Source organism: Heliangelus exortis, chromosome 2 (assembly GCF_036169615.1).
Source record: "Heliangelus exortis chromosome 2, bHelExo1.hap1, whole genome shotgun sequence".
Taxonomy (NCBI): domain Eukaryota; kingdom Metazoa; phylum Chordata; class Aves; order Apodiformes; family Trochilidae; genus Heliangelus; species Heliangelus exortis.
Genome location: NC_092423.1, coordinates 130,336,248 through 130,363,309, shown reverse-complemented (window position 1 = coordinate 130,363,309; position 27,062 = coordinate 130,336,248). Strand labels below are relative to the sequence as shown.

Genomic DNA, 27,062 nt, shown 5'->3' with positions numbered 1-27,062 from the left:
CTTTAAACACTTTTGGGGAACACTCTTTCAAAAAGCATTTCCTACAAAAGCAGTATTTATTATTTTAAATACTCTTCCCTATTCTTATCAGCATGTTCTCGAGAATGTTTGCGTGGTGCTGGCCAGGACGCCCGTTTGCCTTTCCAAGGCAGAACTTGCAAAAAGGGCTTTGCATCTGCAGAGCCCGGCACCGTACCCACCCCACCGGACCGGACCCTTCGGCAGAGTCTCTCAGTGTCCATCCCATGCTGCCCCCTCCCCGGGCGCCTGGCCAGGCTCGCTGTGCCGACCTCTCTTCTGCCTCCTCCCCACTCTGGTTTCGGCGTGAGGTTCCGGGTGCGATGCTTCGCTCGGCCCATGCAGCCCCTCACGCACCGAGACCCTCCTAATTCCCTCGGTACCCCGGAGCTCACCCACCGGCCCGGCCTCCGCACGTTGCGGCTCCGCAACGGGGCCGCCGCCCTACGCTCCGCCAGGCCCCGACACTCAGCCAGGCCCCGCGGGGGCTCGGCAAAGGGGATGGAATGGGAAAAACTCGTGGAAAACACAAAGCCGGCAGAAGTCGCCGGGGCCGTGCGGCAAATGGGGGCGGCGGTGACACCCCACACAACCCTCGGCCATATTAGCGGTGCCGCGCCCCTCACCCCCCGCCCCTCCAGGTTCCACACGACGCCCTGTGCCGCAGGCCCGGGGACAGCCCCGCCACCGCCGCCTTCCTCAGGCAGGGGAGGGTGTGGAGCCGCCCCGCCGGGCGGCAGCCGGGAGCGAGCCCGGCCGGGCCGGGCGAGGCGGCTGGCGGAGTGTCAAAAAACAGGGCTGAGGAGGCGGGACGGCGCCTCACCCTGGCCCGGCCCAGCCCGGCTCAGCCCGGCTCGGCTCGGCCCGGCCCTGCGGCAGCCTCGCAGCGCGCATCCCCCACCCCCCTCGGCTCCGCAGTCGGTGCGGTGGAGGGGAGGGGGGGGTGGGAGCGAGGCGCGCGCCCGCGGGCGGGGCTGGCGGTTCTGGGCGTGTCCCGCCAGGCCGCGCGCTGCCGGCACCCGCGGCGGTTGGCGCGGCCTCCGCCCTGTGGCGCGCCGGGGGAGGCGCGGGCTCGTGCTCGCGCCTTCGCGGTTGCCATGGCCCCGCTTGACGTCACGGGCGGTGCGCTGCCCGTGCGCTGCGGCGCGGTGATTGGCGGAGACGCCGTGTGTGGCGCTGGGAGAGAGGCTGCAGCGCAGCGAGCCGAGAGACAGGCACAGTCCGCGCCGGCCGCCCGCACCGAGACAGCCGCCGCCGCGCTCCCGCCGCGCACAGGTAACGGGGCCCGCCGCGCCGGGCGGCCGCCCCGGCACCCTGACCCCCGCCCCCGGGGAGCTGAACGAAGTGGCCGGCGGGAAGCGCCGAGCCCTCTCTGCTCCCCTCTTCCTCTCCCCTCCCCCCTCCGCCCCCCCCTAAAATCTTCTGGCCTCGGTGGCCGGAGGGCTCCGCGGGGAGAGAGCGGGCCGGAGGGAGCCGCCTACGCGGAGGCCGCTGCGAAGGGCGGCGGGTGGGGGCCGCGCAGGTGAGGCCGCGGCGGCCCCTCCCCATGAGCGAGGAGGGGGGGGGGGGGAGGGGAAGAGCAACCGGGGGCGGCGGAGCGGGGGAGGGGGCGGCAGGTGAGGGCCCCACCCGTGGCGCTGCGGGTGGGGGCGACCTCTCGCTGGTGGGGAGGGAGTGGGGGGAGGACACGCCGCCTCCGCCGGCCGGGGGCGGTGAGCCGATGCGCGGGGCGCGGGCGGGCGCCGCTGGGTGTGGTCTCCCGCCGGGAGCGCTGCCCAGGCGCGGAGGAGCGGCAGCGGCCGCCCCTCGGTTGGGCTCCCTCCGCCCAGCCCGCCCCCGTCCATCCTGCCCCCTCCCTCCCTCCCTCCCGGGCGAGGGGTCTGGGCAGGAACGGCAGCTCCCCCGAGACAGGAGTGGCCTCCTCCGCCTCCCTCCCCCCCCGCTCTTCCCCCGTCTCGTCCCCCGGGGTTCCTGCGGGCTTCCCTTCGTCCGGTCGCTGCTGCGGCGGGGGCGCGGCATCCTCCTTCGCCCCTGCCCCCGGCGCTGGGCGGAGGTGAGCGGGATTACCGCGCTCTGGAGTGGGCTGGGCTCCGGCGCCGATCCGCCATGACAAAGGCGGCCGGCGAGGCGCTGGGTGTCCCCGCGACGGGCGGATGCGGCGGCCGCATCGCGGGGAGGGGCGGCCCGGGGCGCGCCGCCTGGCCCCGGGGGGCCGCGCAGCCCGCTCCGCCCCCGACCCGCTCCATTTTCTGCTGTCACCGCCTGCGGGGAACCGCGGGCAGCGCCGCGCCTGCGGGCGGGGCCCTCGGCCTCCGGGAACGGCCGCGTCCCCGGGAGAGAGATTGCCGTAGCAGCCTGCGGGCGGCCCGGCGGACTGGCGTGTGGGCCGGCCTCTCAACCGGGCTCGTCCTGGTCACGCCGGGTGGTAAAGTAACCGTAGCCAAAACCTTTCCTTAAAATGGCTCCTTAACCGGCTGGTGCTGGTGCGGTCAAGTTTTCAAGGCACGTAAGCGAACGCTGCGGAACGGCCGCTAAGTTTGTGACCCCGCGTTGGGGTCGGAGCTACTAAAACTTTCCATTTCAGGTGACTGGAGCGTTAAAACGTGCTTAATTTCTTCCTAAATGGAGGATGGTGCTGCTATTCTTTGTCATTTTACATGGTTACCACAAAAAGGTTAATGGTTAAAGATTAAGATGCTAGGTTGTTGTGTGTGGGACACTTGGAAATAAAGCATACATGACCAAAATTGGTTCTTGCTTTAACATAGTAGTCCAACTTTAGAGGGTGGTGTATCCCAAAGCACGTTACCAGGGCTTACAAAAATTATCTGAAGATACATAAAAGGATGGAGGACTGGTTTTTCCTGGTTTCCTCCCCCCCCCCCTGCACCCTCGAAAAAAAAAATACCCATTATTTCTGTTCAGTGGAACTTAATTATTTTTTTTATTTTTTTAATGCTAATAAGATGCAGGTAATGAAGCATCTCAGCAGGGTTGTGCTACCTCAAATGCTGATGTTGAAGTAATATTTTAAAACGGTAAAGTTTCTTTTCGCTTCTGAAAGTGTAACCTCTCAGGCTGAGAAGCAGTACCTTCTTCAGAAGGTCTGCTGTATCCTGTTTCAGCAAAAGAAGTTAATAGTGTGGAAGGGTGCACCCCTTGAAATTTAGATAATTTGGTGAATTATGACTTTGTAATATCTAGAGTGGATGTTTACTTGCAAAATATTTTTACTTGCAAAAATAAAATATTTACTTGCATCCCTATCAAGTTTTTCTGCATGTAACTGTAATGTGCTTTCAGTTTACCTTTGGATGCTTTTGTTTGTATTTATTAAAATAATAACATACTTTTAAAAGTTAACAGTTTTTCAGGAGGAGGAAGTGGTGACTTGAGGTTTTTGATCCATGTATCTATGTGTTACAGCATTGTGTGTTTGTGTGGCTTGTGCCGTGGGTTTCAGCTTTACTTCTTACAGTTCCAGACTGCTTAGGAAATGGTTGCTTTGCATATGAACATAAAACACGTTTGTCCTTGATCAGTGTCTGAATAATGCCTCACTATTTTTCCTCTTTAGAAATATCAGCATGGATAAAAATGAGCTGGTGCAGAAGGCCAAACTGGCTGAGCAGGCTGAAAGATATGATGACATGGCAAGTTGCATGAAGTCTGTGACTGAGCAAGGAGCTGAGTTGACCAACGAAGAGAGGAATCTTCTCTCCGTTGCCTATAAAAATGTTGTAGGAGCCCGTAGGTCGTCTTGGAGAGTCGTCTCAAGTATTGAACAAAAGACGGAAGGTGCTGAGAAAAAACAGCAAATGGCTCGAGAATACAGAGAGAAAATTGAGACTGAGCTAAGAGACATCTGCAATGATGTGCTGGTGAGAAATTGTTGATCCATTTTTACTTAGTAGTTACAGGGTAAATGGTGCTGGGCCCTCTGGGACTGCTTCTAGTCTGTCAGTAAAGCTGTGGTCTCCTATGCTATTTTTGAAGGACAAGGTTTTCAAAAAGTCAGACTTTTCTTTCTTTTTCATGTATTAATTGTAGGCAAAGAGTAATTGTTATGAATGCTAGTGAATTTGGAGACACGTTGAAACATTATTGTATGTAAAGCAGTAGATACGAAAAGTCAACATTTCTGTGAGAGTGAACTAGATCATTTGGGGTTTTGTCCTCCATACGCCTCCCTCAGTACAGTATCTGTATCCTAGGTCACTTTGATTTCTGCAAGTGTAATATGCTGCTCTAGTTGTAAGAGGTAGTTCTTACTCTACGGAAATTGTGCCCCTCCCTGGGTAAGATGATGTAATGTTAGTTATGACTCAGCCATGCAGAAAATTGCCTGCAGGAAGAGGCAATAGAAATGCTGTGATACCCTCTTAAACTTAAATTTTTTTGTAGCAAACTGAAAGGGTATTCAAGGTAGATGTTTTCTCTGGGTTGTAGTTACATTAAATGTGCGTGTACCTGGCAGGCAACACTGTCTTTTCATTAGGAGACTGGTTTATGAAATATGAACCTCTTCCAAATGCTTATTCCAGATTATCAGGTTTTTTTTCAACTGCATATGCCTGTGGTGCTCCAGTGAGCACACCATTAATGGATGTCCAGTCCTGCAGCCACTTGTGAGGTAGATGTTACTGTCAGCAGTAGAATTATCCACTGGACTGTGGACCTTGCTGGTGTGTGACAAGGGATCACATACCTAGAGGTTACAGAATGACATGTGATAGGAGGGAAGTGTTAAATAGCTGAGTATGTGCTTGAAGATCAGGTGTCGAATGAAAATTAAGATCCATGAGTAGCATAAATGTTGCTTGCTGTGCAGGATAACTAAATGACATGGGTGGTGATCACTTGTGGAAGACTGGTTCTCCAAGGGTGTGTGAAAGTCGGCCTGGGTAACTGAGTGTTGGTTTCTAGTTTAGAAACACAGTTATTGTAACACACCCAGTTTCATATGTTTTGTTATCTTGGCTATGAATAACAAACTTCCACTATGAAAATGCCAACTTTACCCACAGGAAAGAACTGATTTACTCTTGTTGTTAAATGATTGCTCATTTATTTAAGCCAGGGAAATATGGATCCAAATCTGGCATTCTAATTTCTTGTTGTTGGTTTGTTTTTTTTTTTTTAATCAATTATTTATTTTATTAATGGGGAAGTCCTCAGGGATCAATGCCTTCAGTCTAGAGTGATCTGAAGTTCTCTTGTAAACTGTTTGGGTTTAAGAAATTTAACTAAGTCTTTTGGCTTATAAACACCCTTTTAGAAGAACTTAAGTGCTTGCAATTAAACTGTTCTTCTGATAATGGAAACCAGATTGAGGTGAAACTAGCTCTTACTGGGCATGCTAAATATAAAAACTAAACCAAAACCCAGCTTTCGAGTTTGTGGCAGCAGCTGAAGTATCTGGGGAAGGACACATGGTGTGGAATCTTGATAGATGTTCTGAATCTCAAAGAGACTTGAATTTCTCTTGGTGTTTAATGAGAGATACATACATTATTCAAATAAATCATTATTCTTTGACATATTACTACTTTTAGGCAGCTAATGTCTTAATAATTTTTAGTGTTGCCAGTTCAATTTTTCTTAATAGATAAGGAAAAATTACTGTTCAGAAGAAACAGTGCCTTAGGCAGTGATTAGCCAGTAATAGAACTATCGTTTTAGACTTAAGTTTAAAAAGAAAAAAAATTTTTTGTTATTTTATTCTGGTGATAGGGTTTTAAAATGCTGTCAAATAGCATGAACTACATTTGACATTGCTAATTGCAATGAAGAATTAGGTTTGTATTTAAAAATCATACTTTCTTTTCTGGAATTATGCTGTTTGCATTCATTCCTACTTACCTAAAAAGATTACTGTGTTGCTTAATTTGACATCTGTTTTGCAGTAACAGATTAAAAAATAATTGTGGTAACATATTTAGGGTTTTTTTATGAACCAAGATTTCTACACAATGCTACATGCAAATGTAGAATTTTTTTAATTATTTCTTTTTTCAGAACATCCTCTGTAAATTTTGTACAGCATAATCTAGTCTGCAGCTGCTCAAATAAGTGAAAAACAAGGCTTACCAGAATTTGGTGGCTGTGAAGTATGCCATTAATAGGACCTGAAGTGTTAATGAACTTTTGAAGTTTTCACTCACGGGCCTTATCAATTACAGTACAAAAGCAGCTCAGAAACTTTTGTATCTTTTATTCTCTGAATCTGTTTGTGCTGTTGTTGTGTCTTCAATTAACTGCTATGCTCTTAAGGAATTATTAATACCCTGGTGTGTTTACATCACAGCTGAGTGTGGAAGTGACTGGTATCCTAACTTCAGCATTTGAAGGGGCAAAACCAATTCAAAGTGTGTGTTTGTGACTAGCAGAATGCAGCCAAAGCTGGCTCCTCTGCAGCAGCTCGCTCTCTTCCCTCATTTTTTGGAATCAAATTACTATTGGATTGGAAAGAACAGCTCCTCTAATCCAGTAGGATGCAGAGTATGCTAAGATGTGTGCCTGGCTTCTGTTCCCAGTTCTTCCACTAACTTAGAGCCTGAATAAAAGCAATTAATGCTGGACTTTTTTCTTGCTTCAACTCTGTGCTAAAAACTTTAGTGATTGCATGGCTCACGTCTGACCTTTTTTCTTCTTTAAATTGACCTTGCAGCAGGAAAAGTTAGCATCTATGTCCTTGCTTCTTCCTGAACCTTCCCTCACTTGAACCTGCTGTGGAATAACTCCACAGCTCTTCAGACTGCTGAACTCATCCACTTGTTTGCTGCAGCCTCAGACTGCTGCTGTACAGAGACACATAGAATCACTTGGTCCAGCACCAATTTTGTCAGAAATGCATTGGAGTATATCCAGGTATAGTGTAACCAGTTCAACTAATCTGGAGTTGAGCAGGTAGTGCTGATAAACTGCAAATAATTGTGACACATAATGAACACTACAAGGTTCATGTGCTCTAACAATAACAACTGAGTTTCCAAATTCTTTAAGAACAGAATACTGTATGAGGAGAAGGAAGCACATTGCTGTACTCAAGCATTTTAAATGTACTTGAGTGTTAACAGAAAATTTCCAGCCTCAGCAATTTCATTGATACAGGAAATTAAGCTTTTTGCTAAGTACTTTTCCTTACATTAGCTATGTGTGTGCTTCACATCATGTTTCACTCTCTGTAGTATAAGGAAGGGTCTGTCTAAAATACTGGTATAATAATCTTTTATTTGTCATTTTCATAATAAAAATTGTTATTAATGTAGCAGGTGTGGATTTTCTTCCAGATGCTTTTTGCAGTTAATGGGAAACAGCTGTGACTGAAGTGGTTCGAATTAAATCTTTTATAAAATAATTTTTCAGCTAATGAAGATTCTGAAGCACAGAGAAGAATATGGGGAGGCCTAGAATTTTAGAAGTTCTCAGGAGCTTAAACTACTAGTAGCTTTCAGGCAGGCAGTCTCTGACATGAGCTAAATGTAAACTACTTAAAACACAACTTGCTATCTTCACTTCAGTATGAATGTAATTCTAGACAGACTCTCTTCCCTAACCTGACACATACAGCAGCAGTCCCCTGTGTGCCCTCCAAGGTGCACACAGCACCTTATGTGGCTCCCCCATGCCCAGTCTTAGAGGTGACACTCATCCTCCCCCAGGATCCCCCACAGTCATTCCTTAAGTAAATTTCTTTGCACTCTGTTTCACGTTTTCTTGTAACTTTTGTTTGTTCCCTTTAAGGTCTAGAGAGCTTCCTGAAACCTTGGCTGCCCTTCAGTGTTCTGGAGTTGCTGTTGCACATGCATGCTGCACAGCTATTAGAGAAGCTGGAGGTTAATGGTGCTGGTCAGGACCCTCTCAGAAACATGAATTGCTTGCTTTCTTCACCAGCTTACCTCTTCCTAGCTTTACACTTAAAAGCCTAAGATAGTACTCCTTGTGTGACAACTATTTAGGTTTCTTTACACTTGTTACGGATATTTCACTCTTTAGAAGTGGTAATTATTGCAAGAAGAGAGGGTGAAGTTAAATATCAACTGGGTGACTTTAGGTTTGCAATTCTTTAATAGGTATGTTGGCCAGGGGGGGAGTAGGTGAATGTTTCATAACCTATCATGGGGCTTCCATTCAGAATGCATCTAAATGGCTTTTTAAAGAACATACTATAGAATTAATGCCTACTGCTGTCATACTCAGTTATGGTGGGACTGTTATCTAGTCGCTTGCAAACATCTGATAGGTTACTATCTGAACACTGATAAAACCTGTTTCTGCACTATGAATGAGAGGGTTAAGAAATTCAGGCCTTTTATTATGAAGCCATACACTTCTTGATGTAGACAAGGTTTTCTTTTTTTAAAATCTACTGCTTTATGCTCTTTGTGTCTTCCTGATGGTCAAAGAGTATGGCTAACATAAAGAGTGGTGCTGACAAGCAGATATGTAGACTACTCATGGCTTGAGTATCTGATGATAATATACAGCTTTTTGTGCTATGAAGATACCTGATTCTAAAAACGCCTTTAGTTCTGTGATTCTTTCAGAAATGCTTCATTTATTTTTGACTGTATTGGTTTCTGCCTTTAGAACTGTCTCCTTGATGTTTTCAGAAAAGTAGGGGAGGCATTTGTAGAAGCTTCTGTTTGCAGAAGGAGTTAGATGCCCAAAATATTTATTTTCAAAGTCTTTATTATTATTTTGAGCTGTTTTGGTTGAATAATTAAGTTTGGAAGAGAGGTCATTTAGTTCAATCACAGTGCTTAAGGCCTTGTCAGTCAAATTTTTAATATACTCAAGTATGGAGATTCCACAGCCTCTGCCTGTCATAATATTTGGCTATACTTACAGTTGAAAGAAAAAAAATTCCCATATGCAATCAGAACTTCTTGTGTTCCACCTTGTCTGCTGCCTTTTGTCATTCCACTATGGACCTCCAGGAAGAGTCTGGTTCCATCTTCTCTAGGCAGCTCTACACAGCAATAGGATCAGTTGGTCTTCTGGCTGAAGAAACCCAGCTCTCCCAGCCTTGCCTCTGCTCCCGCCCTATAATAATGCCAGTGGTCTCCCTTGGACCTTCACTATATCTGTGTATCTCTTGTATTGTGGTACCCAAATCTTTACCTAGAACTCCACATGTCATCTCAAGTTGTTAATATTTGTATTAAAAGTTTGTAACTGGTAGTGTGCTACTGGCATATGTGAAAATAGGGAGTACCTGTGACTCACAAATGCTTCTCTGAATGAACTTTACATAGGGTTTACAAACTTCCCAGGATGGTTATAATTTAAGCTTTTGATTAACTCTCCAAGTCTAGCTTTTTTGGTCAGGGTTTGGCTGGTATAATTGCTCAGATATATTGAAGGTAGGAGGTTGAAGCAATTTGCATCAACCTCAGGATTTCGCTTTGTTAATCCTTTAATCACTTCCCTGGTTGTAGCTTTACCCCTTTAGGGTTTTGTGGGAGTTTTTTTGGCTGCTGGGTTTTTAGTTAGTGGATTTTTTTTCCTTTTTTTCCTGCAGTGAAAACACTGCCTAGATGAGAGCAATTTCCTTTATTTTTTTAAGCAATTGGCCTTTGTTTTTTTAAGCAAATTAAACTGTTGAGTCTTGGAGCATTAAAATATCATCTGTGGATCAGCTCAAATATGAGTGACTTGAGTTTTTTATTTACATCGTTCATGTAATTGTAAATGCATGAAACAGCTCATGTTTGAAAGGATTTTAGATTGCAGCAGATAAGTAATTTACTAGTGGTTGGGCTGCATGAGCAGAGATGAGCTAGTACTTAATAATCTTAGCAGGCAGTGCATCCATAATGTTGATACATGTGTTTAATGTACTCATTTATCATAAAATCAGCAAAGGTGTTCTGCATAAATGCAAAAAAAAATACACATATGTCATTACTTAGATACTGATACTACCTATGCACACACGTGTACATACAAATATAAATGTATATCCTCTTGCATTTATTAGAAGGAGAACAAATCTTCATTGTAACCAACAGTCTGCTGTATTAATTTCACTTGGGATTGATGTTTAATAATTGGCTTTGACTTTTTAAAACAAGTACTTGTGTTCCAAAGCATCCAAGTAACAACTTGCTTTTTTACAGAAGCCTTCATTATTCAGGAAATACTTTATGCACTTACTACTGGTACACAGTTCTAAGCAGCAAACTAACATTGTTCTGTTCACTCACCTATGACAAATACTCTCCTTCTCCTGTGCTGGAACCAAGAAACTTCATTTGTGTGTACTTGTGATTTTGTGAAACTAAGTGTATTTATTTCACTGGCTGGTTACTTAGAAGGCTAAGAGTAGAAATGCTGCATTTTTAAGATACCAGCTTTTACTGTGCCTGTGAAATCCATATGTACTAGAAATGTAGAATCTAGAATATGAGCAGAGTTAGTGCATTATCTTTCTACATCTGTATAAACAGATGCCACACTGCTTCTCCTTTTATCTGGAATTTCCTGCCTTGATACCATGCACTTGATAGAAATGCAAGTTTTTGTAGTAGTTCTCTATCACCTCACTTGTTCTTTGCTATAGGCAGACCCCAGCAGCTCCTGGCTGTGAACCTGAAGCTGATGGTACATTCAGGCAGTAATTGACAACCATTTTGAAATAGTTTGAGAAAGCTTGTGGTAATAAAGTTAATTGAAGAGCATTAAGAATGTTATTTCTTAAACTTTTACTGAGTGTCAGCTCTCGTGTAGTTGCTTATTTTTCTTGAAACCTGACAGAAGATTGGCAATGCCTCTTTTAATGAGAAGGAACACTATGTCATGCTGCTGCTGAGATAAACAGTAAATTCTTGGGTTTGATCAGATATTATGCAGATCAGATGAGGTAGGGAGCAGTTGTGAGCTGTTTTGTTTTTTCTTCTGTGGATGTTGTTACCCTTTGTGATTATGCAGGTAGCAAAATATTAAACAGCGATAATCTGATCTCTGACTGATCAGATTGTCCTAATGCAGAGTATCCTTATATCACTGAAATGGCAGTTTTGCTAATAAAATGCTTGTATTAGCATTGTGTAGTGTGTATCTGTCTCCTAATAGATACATAGTTACTTCAGGAGATTATGGATCTTTGCAGAGTGCAAGCCGCTAGAGATAAATAATTCCTACTTCTGTTTCTTTTCAAGGATAAAAAGTGTTACACCATGGTTCTGGGAGTTCTTAGCAGTATTTGTTTAGAGATTTAAACTGTAGAGTCTCAAGGCAGCTAGAATGTGTTCTGGTTCAGAGTACAGCCACAACAGCTATTGTTCAGACCTACCTATCTAGCAAAAATTCTCATCCAAGTCAATTGGTTCCAATTTTGTGTTATCTCAAGTTTCCCAGAAGATGTTAGTTTTCTTCAAAGAATAATGATTGATGAAGTAAATTAAAACAGTGGTACAAAAAAAGGTAACAGTTACATATTTGCTTTGATCTTTAGAAGAAACCGTTTTGTGTATTAATAGCTATAGCAATGCCTCAACAAATGAAATATTTGAATCCTAATTATTTATCTATTAAGTAGCTTATCAGCTGCTGCTTTTGTGTGTTTCCTTAAGAGCTGGTTACTAAACCGGAGAGGTTATTTTTACCTGTGTTTCAGAATTTGTTTTCTTCACTGTCATGCATTGTTAGCATGCTTTGGTAAACCTGTAATGGTTGGCATGAAGGACTTTAAAAGTCCTTTGAGGGCAAGACAAAAGTCTTGTCCTCATGAGGGGCAGCAGCAGGATGTGTTGATCTCCTCTCTGGTGACAAGGAGTAGGACATGAGGGAATGGAATGAAGCTATGTTAGTGGAAGGTCAAGATTGGACATAAGGAAAAATTTCTTCACTGAGGGGGTGGTTGGTCACTGGAGCAGGCTTCTCAGGTAGGCAGTCACAGCACTAAGCCTTAGGGTTCAAGAAGCATCTGGATCATGCTCTCAGTCTCATGGTTTTTTTTAAGTCCATTTGCTTGCCTAGCCATAAATACTAATTGGAAAGCAAAAGTGGTAGAAGGGAGAAGGTTGTAAATGGCACTATAGTTGAGGAGAGTAGATCTGCAATGAGAACTATAAATGCAACCTCAAAAGTGTGGAATGAGAGATGCTGTTCCCCCTTGCCTCACTGCCCATCCTTTTTATGCAGACTTGTGATGTGTCCTCCCATGTGTGCCACATCTTTCCTGTAAGCACTGTCAACATTTTAGTGCATACACTAACTTCTTACTGTCTTAGTTCTATCCCTCAGCACACACGTCAGCATGAAGGTGATTTTTCTGTATGTCCTACTTCTTTCTCCCATGTTTTCCTCTGCCTACCCATATGTGGGACTGCTTTTGTTCTCTTTTCTGAAGAAACAGAATTATTCTAACAATGTTTTTTCAATAAGCTAAATTTTCTCTCCATTCTTTCTGTTATGAGGATTCCCTTGTCTGCATTAGTCTTCTAAATCTTTTTAAGTTACCCTCTTGCTACTCAGGCCTACTTTCTTCCAGTAGATTGACTACAGCAAAGATGCTAACAAATTACACCTTTTTCTTGCTCCTATCAGTCCCAAGTGTCCCTATGCATATCACATCTCCCATTGTTGCATGAGTCCTACCATCAAATTCCTCCCTGCCCCCTGAAGGTCCTTTGTCCCAAATTCTAAATTTCTCCCCTGTTCAGGCTTGTTACTCTCACCTCATTTCTTGCAGTTGATTTCCTCACCTTTTTCAGACTTCTGCTTCTGTTTATGTGAACAGCCAGTTTGATGGGAAGGGAGAATAACAGGTACTGAGAACAGGCAGTAGACTTGTTTCCTTCTGCAGCAGATTCTTTAGCAGGAAGAGCTCCAGTGCCACATCAGCTGCTAGTAGTTGACAGATTTTCTTGTATTCCTGTTCCAGTAAGCAAATGAGTATGTTGAAATCTGGGGCAAACTAAACAAGAGACTTTGCTTTTGGCTAGAGAAGAAGGCTGTAAACCCCAAACAATTTTCCTTCTGGTTTTCCCCAAGAGCATTGGAGGTCACCTGTCAGGCAGCAGATGCAGAGCCCTGATCTTGAGCTCTGGGTAGAACTGTAATCAGAAGCAGCATAATGAACCTGTCTCAAAACAGCCTGGGTTCAGGCAGGGGTTATCTAAAAATACTCCCCCTTAAAAATACAAATATTTCTCATTTTCCTCCAACAAATCAGATGTGTGTGAATAAATTTCTGCTGGTCACAAATGGCATGGTTAAACCCTTTTGTAGTGTATGCACCAGTCTGCAGCACAGCTAATTGCATCCATTTTACAGCCAGGGTAACTTTCCTAACAGTGGTGTTGAGGCAGAAGACACGTGCATGGAATATAACATACCAGTTTTTTATAGGAATGAGAGGTGTTTTGGAACTTTTCTGACACAAGTGGCCTACTTCAATAATTTTGTCATCAGAATACAAGTCTGTAAAAGATTGGGTTAACAAAGGTGTGTGGCAATTTCTGTACTAGTTGGTTTGTGGGTTCCACTTGATGAAACCAAGTATATGTAACTCTTCCCATGGAGTGTGTTCCTGGAAACCCTGATCTCAAAGAGGATTTTTTAATGCCTACCTAAGTACACTTGGTACTTTATGTGTGTAATTCTTCAAAACACTCATGCTCAGCTATGTGGGTAATCAGAAAACAGCCAGTCAACTTTGTAACTGGAGTCTGGATAGTTTTGTGTCTTCTGCCACACAGGAAAGGTGGTTGTCCTAGAGGCACTGACACACAAGATGAGCTTGGTGCTCTGGCTTGTAGTTGGTAAGTGTGCCTTGATGCATCTGGAAGGCTGAATCTTAAAATTCAGTAGACTGTAATTTCATTGCTTATTCTAACACAGTGCTTCAGCTGGATGTCCCTTTTCTTATGTTTCTTCCTTATTTTTCTTTCTCTCCTCCCCTGCTTGCTGTCTTCCCTTATAGAGAATACAGTAAATAGCTACCTGGATGGTGTGAAAGTGCAGTGGTGATTTTTGATTCCTCTTTGGAAATGGTACTGAAACTCTTCAAATAATCTGAAGCTACCTGGTAGTCTTCTGAATGGAATGCAGAATTTTTAAAATTTATTTTATTTCTTTTACAAAACTCGGAAGCAGTTTAAGACAAAAGTAACTGTTTCTCATGTGCAGGTAGTCAACTATCTCCAGCTTCTTTCTTCTTCATAGCATGTTGTGGGTATTAAAGTTATGTTGGTTGGCTCTTCTGTGAGAGAGCAGTGTCTTCTTGTTTCTCAAGGTTCTAGAGTTTTTTTACTCAACAGTGGATCTTAGTTTCTTAGTTTTTTGCATTTAAAAGCTTAGTTTCTTTTTCTCAGAACTTTTATTTTTATTTTGTCTGCTCATTTACAACTATATTTTTCCAGAATCTGTTGATGTTTTTATTCTTCTGTTTGTCAGAAGGGAAATATCTTGATCTTGTTAATGCAAGTCTCAAGCGTATTAGTAATTATCTAAAGTTCCCAGGCAATAACATTTACTGAGACCAAAGCTTTAATAAAGGGAAATACACATAGAATTATAAACAAGACAAAATGGAGGCATGGATTTTAATGCTCTTATGGTGGATTTCTGAGTAGTGTTGTGGCCCACACAAATAATTAGCCAAAGATGTAAGCAAATGCTTTGAAAAGAAAGGGTAGCTTGAGGCTTAAAGTGTCAGGAAAGGACTTTTCAAGTCTTTCTGGGTTGGCTTCCTGTCTTCAACTGAAGTTCTGACCACAACTTGACAAACCTGAAGCATGTCTAATAGCAGCAAGAAGCAGACAGACTTTTGTAGAGGGCTGGGTGTTGGGATCTGGGTTTTTTTGTCACACAGAAGTACTGCTACTTATGCTTCCTTCACATTCCCAACTGAGTCTGATAACTCTCATGTTTCAGACTTTTTATTGCAAAACCACAGGAATAAGTACATAGGGCCTTTCATCAAAATGGGCTCAAAACACAGTGTTTAATGTTGCCATCTGTTGATAGTGTCCTACTTTGGCAAAAGAATGTGCATAGAATAAAGACAGTGAATCTTCCCATATTACTGTTTAAAATAAGCCAGAATTGAAGTTTGCCAGTAGAATAGTAAGGTAAGTGTGCATACAGCCTCTGTCAAGTCTTTGGAGACAAAGACTTTTCACTCATGCATACTTGCTGAGGGTGGGGGAACATACCTAATTGGAGATTTCTTATCTCTGGTATGTGTGGGCATAGCTGACATCTCTTGAGTCCCAAATGTGCTGTCTGTCCCAGTACAGAGTACCAGAAAGCTGTTAACTTAGCCCTAATTGCAGTTGCAGATATCAAGTGTTAGGCCTGGTCTTCTGATGGCCAGCATATATCTGAGAGTTTATATTCAAATTTAGTATTTTTTTTTCTCTGTTTAGGAAGGTAATAATTTCCATTAAGACTATCTGACAAGACTGACTTAGCTATGAAAAGTATTGGAAGCACTTGTACAAACAATTAGAGGCTTTGGCTGAGAAGTAATCTTAAGATGCTGCTGCATCTGCCTGATGGACTGCAATGCTATGGTTTGTTTCACAGCAGTTAGATAATTGCTGTCAGGTTAAAAACTCTGACAATTGCAGCTGAGTAGTTGTGGGGTTTGGGAGGGAAGGGATTGGTGTTTTGGTTTTGTTAAAAAAGCTGTTTCTGCCAGGTTTTGATTGAGGCAGTGTAATCAAAAGCCCATGGAATTTTACTTAGAGCATATTAGTATATATAAAAAATGATGGATTTGGCAGGATAGCAGGAATGTCATGAACAAGCATGAGAGCTTAGTTACATACCATGTAGCTATAATACATCCCATGCTGCATGGACTTTAGTTGTTAGGGTGTTGTATGCAATGCAGTGATGCAGATCACCTAACAAACTTGGTAATTACAGACCAGGTTATTGGTCAGCCTTGGACTAGCTGTTAGCACTTCAGGGGCCCACATGGTGATCAGCTCTATACTGATCAACATTTTTGTATCAGCTGGTAAAGGAGAGAGAAGGTAGGCTTATGTTTGTGGTACTAACAAAACAGTTCTTACTTCTGTATCTTCTCCTTTGTACAAATGGAGCCCATCAATAGGATTTAAATATCAAAATATTCCTCCTTGTGGAAAAAAATATTGTATACTTCTGAGAAGTCTTACAGTTAAAGCTGTTTAAAAAAATTACATATTTAAACAGTATTCCCCATAAGCAGATGTCTTGGCAGATAACAGAGTATTAGGTTGGTTTTGCATTTGCTATGACTAACACTGGATGGTATCTTCTGTAATTGAACCCCAAAAGGTCAGTAGGTTTATTGGTCTCATCTGGATGGCTTTCTGGAGCCACAGCCCATGCAGATTGCAGCTTTCACAGCCACTCTCTAGCCACACTTCCAACCACTGTGGAACTTCAGGCTAACTTTAAAGGTGGTTCTTGTGTTTACTTGGGTCAGGAAGATAAAATATATCCTGACATAAAAAGGCTGGTACAAACAGGAGAAACTGGATATATAGTATTACATAAATAATATGAGAGGGATCTTTCAGTAATGTCACATGCTAACTTTTAAATGTTGATCTGTTTTCAGGTTTTGTTGCTGCTGTTTATGAAGTATTTGGCATAAATAAAATTCTCTAAGATATGGCTTACCAGTCCTACATGTTGTTTGTACAGTATAGAGTCTTTCACCCAGACATGAATAAGCTGCCAGTGCAATCACAAAGTCAGCCTCTTTGCACAGGCTGTAGTCATCAGGTAGTCATTTTCTTAGTGCTCCTCTAAATTTGACATGAGTTTAGAACTTCAGCATGAGGTTTGTGCACTGTCCAAGCTGCTGTTGCCCTGCTGGTATCTGATTAGGAAGACTTTCTCAATTAGTAGTCTTTCCTCTTCTCTGTCTGCTGGTGCAATTCACCCTCCAGTCAGGTGTTTGCAAATAGCTTTATTTCATTTGTGACCTGCGTGAAGTTTAGGTCTGGAAGCTTGATTGCTGTTCTGTGAGTGAGCATAGCTCTACTTTTCAGTCAAACAACCTTCTGTACACATGTTGAATAATTCCTGTCCCTGGCATCACTGAAAATGTTTTGATCTGACAATTAATGGAGGGTACAGAAGGAGAGCAGCTCCCCATGGTGCCAGAAAGGTAGGTGCAGACTGACACACCTGGCTTAATTGCAGTCCTACAGAGAAAAACTAATCAGGAGCTAATTCTCTGTAGCTGGGAACCTTCATTTGTCATTGAAGTCAGAGTTTCTTGGCACTGAAGAAGAATGTCATAGCTGTGAATCTTGAAGTTCCCTAGTGATGAGAACAGAGTGTGTTAGTAGTTACAGAGAGCTGAAGCACATGAGCTGTGTACCTTACAGCCTTCTGCCCTGTTCCAGCCACACTGCAGCAGAGGTGGTTCTGAACCCTTCCTCTTGCATAGTGCTGTGCCCTCCAGAAGGGTGTCCTTGGCATCAGGCAGCTCAGCAGCCCTTTGACTGACTCCATAAAAATACCTCTGGGTTGTTTCCTTTGTGCCAAAGGGTTGTCTCTGCTGTCATCAAGATGGAAGCAAGGACACAGTATTTTTTTTAGGTCTCCCCATGTGGTTGGGAGCCGTATACTGACCCCCACAGTACTGGAAAATGGTTACCTGATAGTAGAGATGATTCAATAAGTAAATACCTTCCATTACATTGAAACTAATAAAGTCCACTAACAGGTAATTATCTCGTTGGAGCATAGGCATAGCTGAACCTTGTCTGATTTTGGTTTCTGTCAGCTGGACTTCTTTATTACCCTGTGTGCTAGACAAATGACAGAAAGCTTCCTTAATGGGTCACTTCATTTGAGGGGTTTCGAGTCTACCAGGCTAAATATTCATCATTTATATACATTAATTAGCAGTAGTTTAATTTTAAAATACTCAAAACCAAACTTATTTACTTCCTGTGAATTACAAGCAATTTTTAGGTCAGTTGACCTATTAAGCAGAGCAGGTGTCACGAGTACCTGTGTCACAGCACAGTGGTTACAGCCTCCCATATTCAGGGTATTGCCTATCCCAGGAGTACATCATGTAAAAATGCCTCACTTGAAGGTTGCTGTCTAGAGGAAAATACTGTGAAGGAGCCATCGTTTCTGTGGTGCCATTGGAAAAATGAGCTACAAAAAGGCAAAGCTGAAATGTCAGACATTTAATTTCCAGGGGGAAAAATACACCCAAAAATTCTTATTAAAACCTATTTTTTAAAAACTGTATGCTTCATAGCCTTTATAAAGTATATGTAACAGTTTCTAATTTAATTTTGAGTTTTCAGGAGCACTTCTGTACTTTTTCTGGCTTTCCAATAATTGGCTTTTCTTTCAAAGTCTGATTTAAACACTTGAATATCAAGAAGTCTGACAAGGGTGTACCTAATTTGACTAAATGTGTTGGAGCTAGTGATTGTTTTTTTTAATTCTTGCGAAATTACATGACTGCTTGATCTGAGAACTTGCTATGTTACTTTAATAAGCAGTTAGAATATTCTAGAAAAACCTGGTCTTAACTGGCAGTTTACAGGGAGGATTTTGTGGAGTGACCCCAGGGGGGAGGCTGGAAGATGGAGGAAATGCCTCTTGGGACAGCACATAAAGTCAAACAAATTATCTTTTTCATTGCTACCCATCTGACTGTCAGATTGTCAGCTGCCTGGAAATGGGAGAGTCCTGGTTCACCTTGCACTTTCTTGCTGGCAGTGTCAGTACAGCCTACAGTTAATGGGCACTAGATTAACAAGGCTTATTTATTGCTTGTGTATGGAAGATATTTGGGGGTCCTGATTTAGCAGTTTATAATTAAAAACCTTTAGTTGTCTTCCATGAATGCACACTTCCTTCCATTGTATACCTTCTGCCCAGACTCCAGATTACCTTGTTTTTGTCAGGCTACTGTGTAACAGCTTAGAGAAACCCTTCTTTTGGTCATACAGGACTCATCTGCTAAATTTACACATCTGTCTTCTTCCCATCAAGTCACAGCATGCAGCACTCCTTTTTATCCCTAGGGTTGTGGTCCAGAACACGTTCTCCTTAGCTGAATATGCTACATAGGATGTGAAGAAAATAGGCAAAAAGTAAAGCTGTCTTGACTTTGAAATAGATTGTATTATAATTGAATTGTTGATTCAGTGTGCTGTGAAAGTATGTACTTCAAAACACTATGTTCTTTGTTTCTCTTTTAGTCTCTGTTGGAAAAGTTCTTGATCCCTAATGCTTCACAAGCAGAAAGTAAAGTTTTCTATTTGAAAATGAAAGGAGACTACTACCGTTACTTGGCTGAGGTTGCTGCTGGAGATGACAAGAAAGGTATTGTATTTCAGCTTCTGGATAACTATTGTCAAAGATTGCTTTTGGTGGAACAGTGACACAGCTCTAGTTTTAGAATAATTCTGATTTGCATATAAATTCTACGTTGTTTGTTTTCCAATGTTACAAAAGTTTCCATGTAGCTCTGCCATGTGAATCAGGGAACAGATGTTGAGTCACAGATCTTGACACCATCTCAGACTTAGGCATGCACACATCTATCACTGAAGCATATAGGTTTATGCATCTTCTGCTTGGATGAGTATTGGTTTTTTACATCTTAGTAGGAGGATACAGGCTCATAGCTTTTTGAAGTCTTATTCATGCTATTTCTACATTTCTGCAGAACACAAAGTCTGTATAGGTTCAGTGAACAAAGTGGCTAGAAGCCACCAGAAGAAAAGAATTAATAAAACGAAGCTTACTGTTGGGAAAACTTCTTTCATAACCATGCCAGTTTAATGTCCATATGTTTTTTATTTCCTTAAATTTTTTTATATCTTGATGTAAACAGCTTGTGCTAATTGCAGGTAAGCTACCTTCGTGTACATTTAGTTAGGGAAGTTCGTATCAGGCAATTAATACATTAGTAGAGACATCCTAAGAACGTGCTGACTCTGTGCTGTGTCACCTTCAGTTCAATGACCTTGTGCTGCTCTCAAGCTAATGAGCTTTCCCTGGGTGATACAGAAAATGTCTGTGTGACTGCACAGAGACTTGGTTGAGTTTTTGCTGTGGAGGTAGAACAGAGTTGGAATACTTGAAAGGAGATAGATAGATGTCTGCTTTAGCTTTCTGGCAAATGTGTTAAATCCACGTTTCATTGGATAGCCTGGTTTCCCCAGTATGCTGGATAATAGAGAGTTGCATAAAGATATTAAGACAGTATAATAGAGCTTGATATGACTTCTGATGCTTTACTGTGTGCAGACTGGGCCAGTCTTGGTGGCAGAATTGTATATGTAACTAGTGCTTGAGGTCTGTTGCTGTACAAAGAGTAACTGTTTTCTTTTTCTCTGTTCACATGCATAAGAGGTAGAACATTCTGGGTTTTTCTTTTGTTTTGTTCTGTTTTGTTTCTTTTTCTGTTGACGATTAAGTTGTGAACTCTAAAATTAGACTGAAACATTTTGTTTAAAGTTCTTTTAAGTTCATTTTAATTTAACCCAGTCTCCTGGCTGAGCAGTTTTTAGTGGATTTCCAGATTAAGAAAACTGAGAGCCCATCCAGCTCATAGTTGCTTTGGCTTCTAAACTTCAGATTTTATTTTATCTTCCCCTGCCCTCCAAGTATTTCATCTCACAGGCTTTTCCTGTATGCTGTCTGTGACCTTTAAGAGCAGTTGATAATTGTTTAGGTTATAATAGCCACTTAGTTGGATAGTATTCTTTCAGCTTTTTGCAGTAAATACAGCAACAGTATAAAGGTCCCAACTCTTAAGAATTGTTTATTTTATTGACTGGGGTTTTCTTACAGCAGTCTGGTGAACAGGAATGTCAAGTAGGTACCTCACGCTACTATTTTAGCCTTGAGCTTTGGAACTGTACAACACTTAACTAAGGAATTCAAGATTAAACATCTTACAACTTTTTTTTATACTGGGTGACCGATATAAAAATTCACAGCAGTACATCAAATTTTGCACTAAGTTCCCTGGATCACATCTGAAAAGGTAACAATTGTCTCAAATAAAGACAAAAAACAATGTTTTTTCTTTTTTCGGAAGCGATGTATATTAAATTTTTTTAAAATAAAATGCTCACCTTTATTCCTTGAAGTTACTTGATTTTCATTCTTATTTTGCCTTTCATAAGCAGTGCCATTTTCTAAGACATTTCCGTTATGAGAAAAAATAAAACCCTCACTATTTCTGAATTTAAACTCCAGCAAAGCTGGTTATTTCAGTTGTAGTATGCCAACTTCTGGTCACTTTGAAAGTATTACAGCAGTGTCTGATCTTTGTGAAGCACTCCATAAGTGAAGAGTGTGAAGAGGACAGATTGTTGAGTAATTGTGCAATGAGGGTCTGTTGAAGAGGACAATGTGATGCTTTTTTTTTTTTTCTGAATACTTCAGCAAATGGAGATTGCATGGACATCCTGAATATTGATATTTGGTTTTTCTCAAACTTTTGAGTACTTCTGATACAAAAACTGATGTATCTTTGAGTCCCAAGCTTAGTTCCTTTCTTTATTTTAGAATACATGTGACTGGTGCTGTTGTAGAGATGGTGCTGGATGTGTTTCTGGTTTGATCCAGAAATGTTAGGATTGCAATATTTTTGCATCTGAATTGAATGACTTCCTGTTATTTTTTTCTCCTTTACTTCAAAGTTTATAGGTACTAGAATGTTTAAACTAGGTAAAAATGCTTTCCAAATATGCATTGGAAATACAGCTGTGTTGGAAGCTTTTAAAAAGATACTAATTCAGGTTGAGGTGTGCCACACTATCTTTGCCAAACGATTTGAATAGGAATTCATAGATGACTTGTTACTGAAAGAGTTCAGCATGATAGTCAAAGGTGTCTTCTGTGTCTAAAATGTGGATCTGTAATGCTCTGCTGCATTTAAAGACATGGAAATTGTGGTACCATATCAAATCTGCATGTAGATAAAACTTCTGTTTTGTACCTTTTCATGTAGATGGTAGTTTTATATTCTTTAAGTGGTATAAAACTGCTGCAAACACTTGTAAATAAAAATAGTCACTGGGTTGCAGGGAGAAGCTCAAACCAGTGATTTGGTCAGTGACACCTTCCTTTTTATTAATAATTTTAAAATATTTAGTAAAATCTTCATAAAATAGTGACTTCTTTGGTAAGTGTCCATTGACAGGCATTCACTTTTAACACACTTTGTTCATACAGGCATGAACACACTCCTGATTGGATGTCTGAATACCATACATGAATTACTTATTTGTTGTGGTTTTTGTGTGTGTTTGTTTTTTCCCCAAAGGGATAGTGGAGCAATCACAACAAGCATATCAAGAAGCTTTTGAAATCAGTAAAAAGGAGATGCAGCCAACACATCCTATCAGATTAGGTCTGGCTCTAAACTTCTCTGTGTTTTATTACGAGATTCTTAACTCCCCGGAGAAAGCCTGTTCCCTTGCAAAAACGGTGAGTCTAAACGGGGGGAAAATGCCATTTCTATTATTTGTATAACCTTTTGTCACATGGCCAATGGAGTTGTTTGTTTTTATAACACTAGGCTTTTGATGAAGCAATTGCTGAACTTGATACATTAAGTGAAGAGTCATACAAAGACAGCACGCTAATAATGCAGTTACTGAGAGACAACTTGACAGTGAGTATCATTGCACTTCGCATGTTGTAGGTAACAGGATTGATCCCTGTGGCATTCAGAGTTGTTCTGTTTATTCTTAGCTGTGAGGCTGTGTCTGTCATTTGCTTACAGATGAGTTTACAGTACATCATGTTTCCTGAGCTACATCTTTTTCTCCTGCCTAGTCCTTCTTCTCTGCATGCTAATTAACGTGGTTTTCTGACATGACAAATAGACAGCATTTTTTGGGTGGGTTTTTTTTATTATTATTCAAGAAATTTATCATGTTTGTGATCGGACTGTGACTACCAAAGCTATTTTTTGTTACACAAAATTTGAGAATACAGTTGCATTTGCCTTTTCAAAACTTACATCAATTTTCATGTAGTTTATTCAATGTGATTGCATGTGCAACAGCTCCTATGTGAGAACTGCAAGCAAAGCTAGCAGGTCCATTTTAGGGCCTGTTATTTGCAGGTTTTTGCTTGGTTTTAATTTTGGTAAAGCTGACACTGACACAGTGCTAGTCAGGTTTTTCTACAGTGGTCGTAAAACCACTGTCTTAACTCTTTTTTTCCTTGGACTTGTAGCTGTCTGTGGTATAAGTTATGGATTAAGATTGTGTTGTTCTGTCAGAGTAATCAGAATCTTCATTTTGTGTGGAGGTTTTTTTTAAACCTACTTCGAACTTTAAGACTGGCAGAGATAAACATCTAAAGGAAATGAAAGTAAATCTAAGCAAACATACAATAGTGTAATTAATGGCATAGTTTAGTCAGTCTTCTGAGGGGGAGAGCTACAAGTCAGAACTGAAAAAAATAAGCACATCTTGTCACCAGCTGTAACCCCTTGTTCACATTCTGTGCACAGCAGAGACATTTACAAAATAGTTGGGATTCTTTTAACGTATCTAGAAGTAAAGTTGTACAGTTGTATAAAATTGGGGATTCCATACTTCATACTTGTGTTTCTGACACTGTATTTCCCTGTTTCTTGGATCCTTTACCACTAGAAACTACTACTTTTCCAACTTAACACTACTAAAAAAACTACTTGTGATTGTTCCAGCTGTTGCTTGCAGAACAAATGGAAGATGTTTCTCAGCCTCTGTAATGGAGACAGACAGTGTTGTCATTGCTCTGTGTCTGTGTGTGCTGTCTTCCTGAGTGAGGTTGCTCCTCTGAATGAGTGGTATTGAAATGGAGAATAGAAGCTGACTCCAGTTGTTAGCTTGTCAAAGCAGTTTAAAAGCAAATTGTTTCATACATGTGCAGAAGTTGGATTGAGCTGCCATAGATTGTGACTTACAGTAGTAGCCCTGATGTTGATGTGAGCTTTGCACTGTAAGGGACAAAGCTGTAGATAGCTGCAGGATTCCATATTCTTGAATAGGTGATATGTCTTGCCTTAAATGCTTGGCATGACCTCTGTGAGTGCATTGCTTCCATATTTTTCCAGAACTCGTTGAGGTAAAAAGTAAGTTTTGATGTATGTGTGATATATGTAAATTACATAAACGTAAAAAAGGGTTGTGTTAGCCAGTTATGCGAGTTTTGCAAAGGCTTTTGACAGATTTCAGTATGTTGATGGATTTACATGCAGGAGTGGTTTCCTCTGTTGGTTCTTTTTACATTGAGTCTTGGATGTCTGAAGAAGAGTCTGTGTTCATTCTCAGCAGGGACTGAAGGCAGGGGAGTGTTCAGAGAGTTGTTGAATATATCAAGTAAAACTCTGTTCTACTGAAATTGCTAGAAAATTCCTTCTTTGCTCTGTTACAAGATTGTTGGTTTTTTTCTTTAAAAAAACAAAACAAAGGCATCCCTTCCTTCTAAGGGTGTTTTTTCCTCAGCAGATTTGTTACATTGTGCTCTCAATTGGTAGTCATCCTCTCATACCAGTCAGGCCCTCTTTATTTAATGAATAAAGATATGTGTGTGTACAGATCTGTAGACATGCCAGAGGTGATGATTTTGGATAGAAGCCTCTGATAAAATTCTAGTAAAACTGTTCTTACTAATGGTTCATTATAATAATAGCACTGAAGCTGAGAATAACATAATACTCTAGTATAGAATGTACTGCAGGAGCTGGAAACAGAAGAGTGTGCTGTTGTCTCTGGTAAACTAACTTGTTCCTTAATGCCTTCAGCAAGGAACATTTAGTGCAGATCCTGGTGTATTATGTTCAGAGCAAGAACAGGGCTGAGGTTCTTGTGCAAATTTCTCTATTGTCTTCTGCTCCTGGAAAGGATAAAATGTTTCTGATGGGTTTTACTTTTTTTTTAGTGTGTTGTGAGACCTTAGTGTAAGTTGGGAGTAGACTGTAGGTAGAGAGAGAATTAGTTGTTCTTACCACCTTATGCTATAGAGCGTGAAGGATTCTGTTAAAGCTGCTGTAACTCCATAAAATGAGAGATTACACATCAGATTGGGATGGTAATAGTTTGGAAGCAGCCAGCGTGGCAAAATACTTTGTTCACAGAATAATTTCTTTGCCCTGGGTATTGCTCTGGAACTGATGCTTAGTTGTCTTAGTTGGTAGTTAATCTTGATACATGGCTCTTTGATTTTTATGGGGCTGCAAATAAGATTTTGTTAGTACTGCATGTTTGGCCTGATTCTTCCTTCCTTGCTCTGTGTTTCAAAAGCTGCTGAAGGGGGTGCACAACTGACTGAATGGAGCCAAAGCTGTATTTTTGTTGTGAACTGGTTTTGTTTCTAAAAAATCAGAAAATTTGAGGTACTATTTTGAAAAAAAGGTAACATTCACTCTGGTGTTGGATGTGGAGCTCCTCCTTCAGAAAGATGAATAAAGCTCACTTGAGGAGAAGGAATCCACAGGATATCAAGTATTTTTAGTTCCCAGTTCCCATTTATCTGTTCTGTAGGTCTGATTCTTGCCTGCTTGAAATCATATTCTAGTGAGCCTTCTTGATAGGAGACTTTGGTTTTGGCTGCTCATGAACTTGTGCTTTAAATGTAGTGTAGGGTTGGGGAACCCAGGTCTGTATTTCCATTTTTTTCTGGTGTACAAGTAAAAGCCAAGAACAACATTGGTGTTAACATGTGCTTTTTCTTCTGTGGTGCTTAGTAAGATCTCTTACACAATTATTTAAGAAGTGGGCTTTCTTTCTAGTAACTCCTAACTAATTATGATTCATAGATGTTAATATCATATATGTTTTACTCTTACTTCCCTCCTAAATAGTTGTGGACATCGGATACCCAAGGAGATGAAGCTGAAGCAGGAGAAGGAGGGGAGAATTAACCAGCCTTCCAACTTCCATCTGCCTCATTCTGAAATTTACACAGTAGACCATTGTCATCCATGCTGTCCCACAAATAGTTTTTGTTTACGATTTGACAGGTTTATGTTACTTCTATTTGGATTTCTATATTTCCCATGTGGTTTTGTTTAATATTAGGGGAATAGAGCCAGTTAACATTTGGGGAACTTATCTGTTTTCATCTGAGGTGGCCAATATAGGGTTGTGAAATTTTTATACAAGTTATACATGTTTGGCATAGTACTTTTGGTACATTGTGGCTTCCCACAAGGCCAGTGTTAAAACAGCTTTCTATGTCAAGCAAAGATGAGTGCTTGCATATTGGTCTGTCACGATGGAAAAAAAGGGATCATCAGTTGCAGCCACAGGTGTGGTCAGTGTGAGTATTCACACTGGAGCACACATGGCTGTGAACAAACTGATGTCCCATAGATATTGCATGTCAAGTCAACATGTGAAATCTGTGGAATGTACCAATCAAGTGTACATCTTTGATTGCAGCTGAAGTGTTCCTTAAGACAGTTTGATAACCCAGTCAGCTTTCTCTAGAGAAGGACAGAGAAACGGTTCACATTCCATTATTTGTAAAGTTACCTGCTGTTGCTTTCATTATTTTTGCTACACATTTTATTTGTATTTAAATGGTTTAAGCAACCTAAGAACAAATGTACAAGTAAAGATGCAGTAAAAAATGAATTGCTTGGTATCCATAATGACACTGTATATCGAGCACAGCAGTAAAACAAAAACCCATGTATTTAACTTTTTTAGGTTTTTTGCTTTTGTGATTTTTTTTTTTTTTGATACTTGCCTAACATGCATGTGCTGTAAAAATAGTTAACAGGGAAATAACTTGAGATGATGGCTAGCTTTGTTTAATGTCTTATGAAATTTTCATGAACAATCCAAGCATAACTGTTCAGAACATGTGTATTAAGTTGATGTAAGTGGAATAAAAGTTTTATGAATGGACTTTTCAACTACCTTTGGTGTAGATTTCATGTGATCTGTCTCCCCACACCTGTTAAATTAATGGCAGCACTATACACAAATTCACTATGGAAGTATATTTACTGTGGAAAAATCTTGATACACATCCAGGCATTTAGTTGATTTTGGGGAAGTCAAGATCAGATACTTCAAATCTTATTTTGA

At 41.3% G+C, this 27,062-nt stretch overlaps 1 protein-coding gene across 3 annotated transcripts; it reads left to right on the top strand.

Annotated features, from left to right (window-relative positions):
- The first annotated feature begins 1,146 nt into the window (after nt 1–1,146).
- YWHAZ (tyrosine 3-monooxygenase/tryptophan 5-monooxygenase activation protein zeta) lies at nt 1,147–26,879 on the top strand. 3 transcript variants are annotated; one of them, XM_071738073.1, is made up of 6 exons: nt 1,147–1,293; nt 3,596–3,899; nt 19,209–19,332; nt 22,292–22,455; nt 22,547–22,642; nt 25,829–26,879. In XM_071738073.1, the coding sequence occupies exons 2-6, from the start codon at nt 3,606–3,608 to the stop codon at nt 25,886–25,888; spliced, it is 738 nt and encodes a 245-aa protein (XP_071594174.1). In that variant the 5' UTR covers nt 1,147–1,293; nt 3,596–3,605; the 3' UTR covers nt 25,889–26,879. The 3 variants fall into 3 exon arrangements, with proteins under 3 accessions (XP_071594174.1, XP_071594176.1, XP_071594175.1); XM_071738075.1 differs by lacking the exon at nt 1,147–1,293 and adding an exon at nt 1,889–2,071; XM_071738074.1 differs by lacking the exon at nt 1,147–1,293 and adding an exon at nt 2,408–2,602.
- The last annotated feature ends 183 nt before the right edge of the window (nt 26,880–27,062 follow it).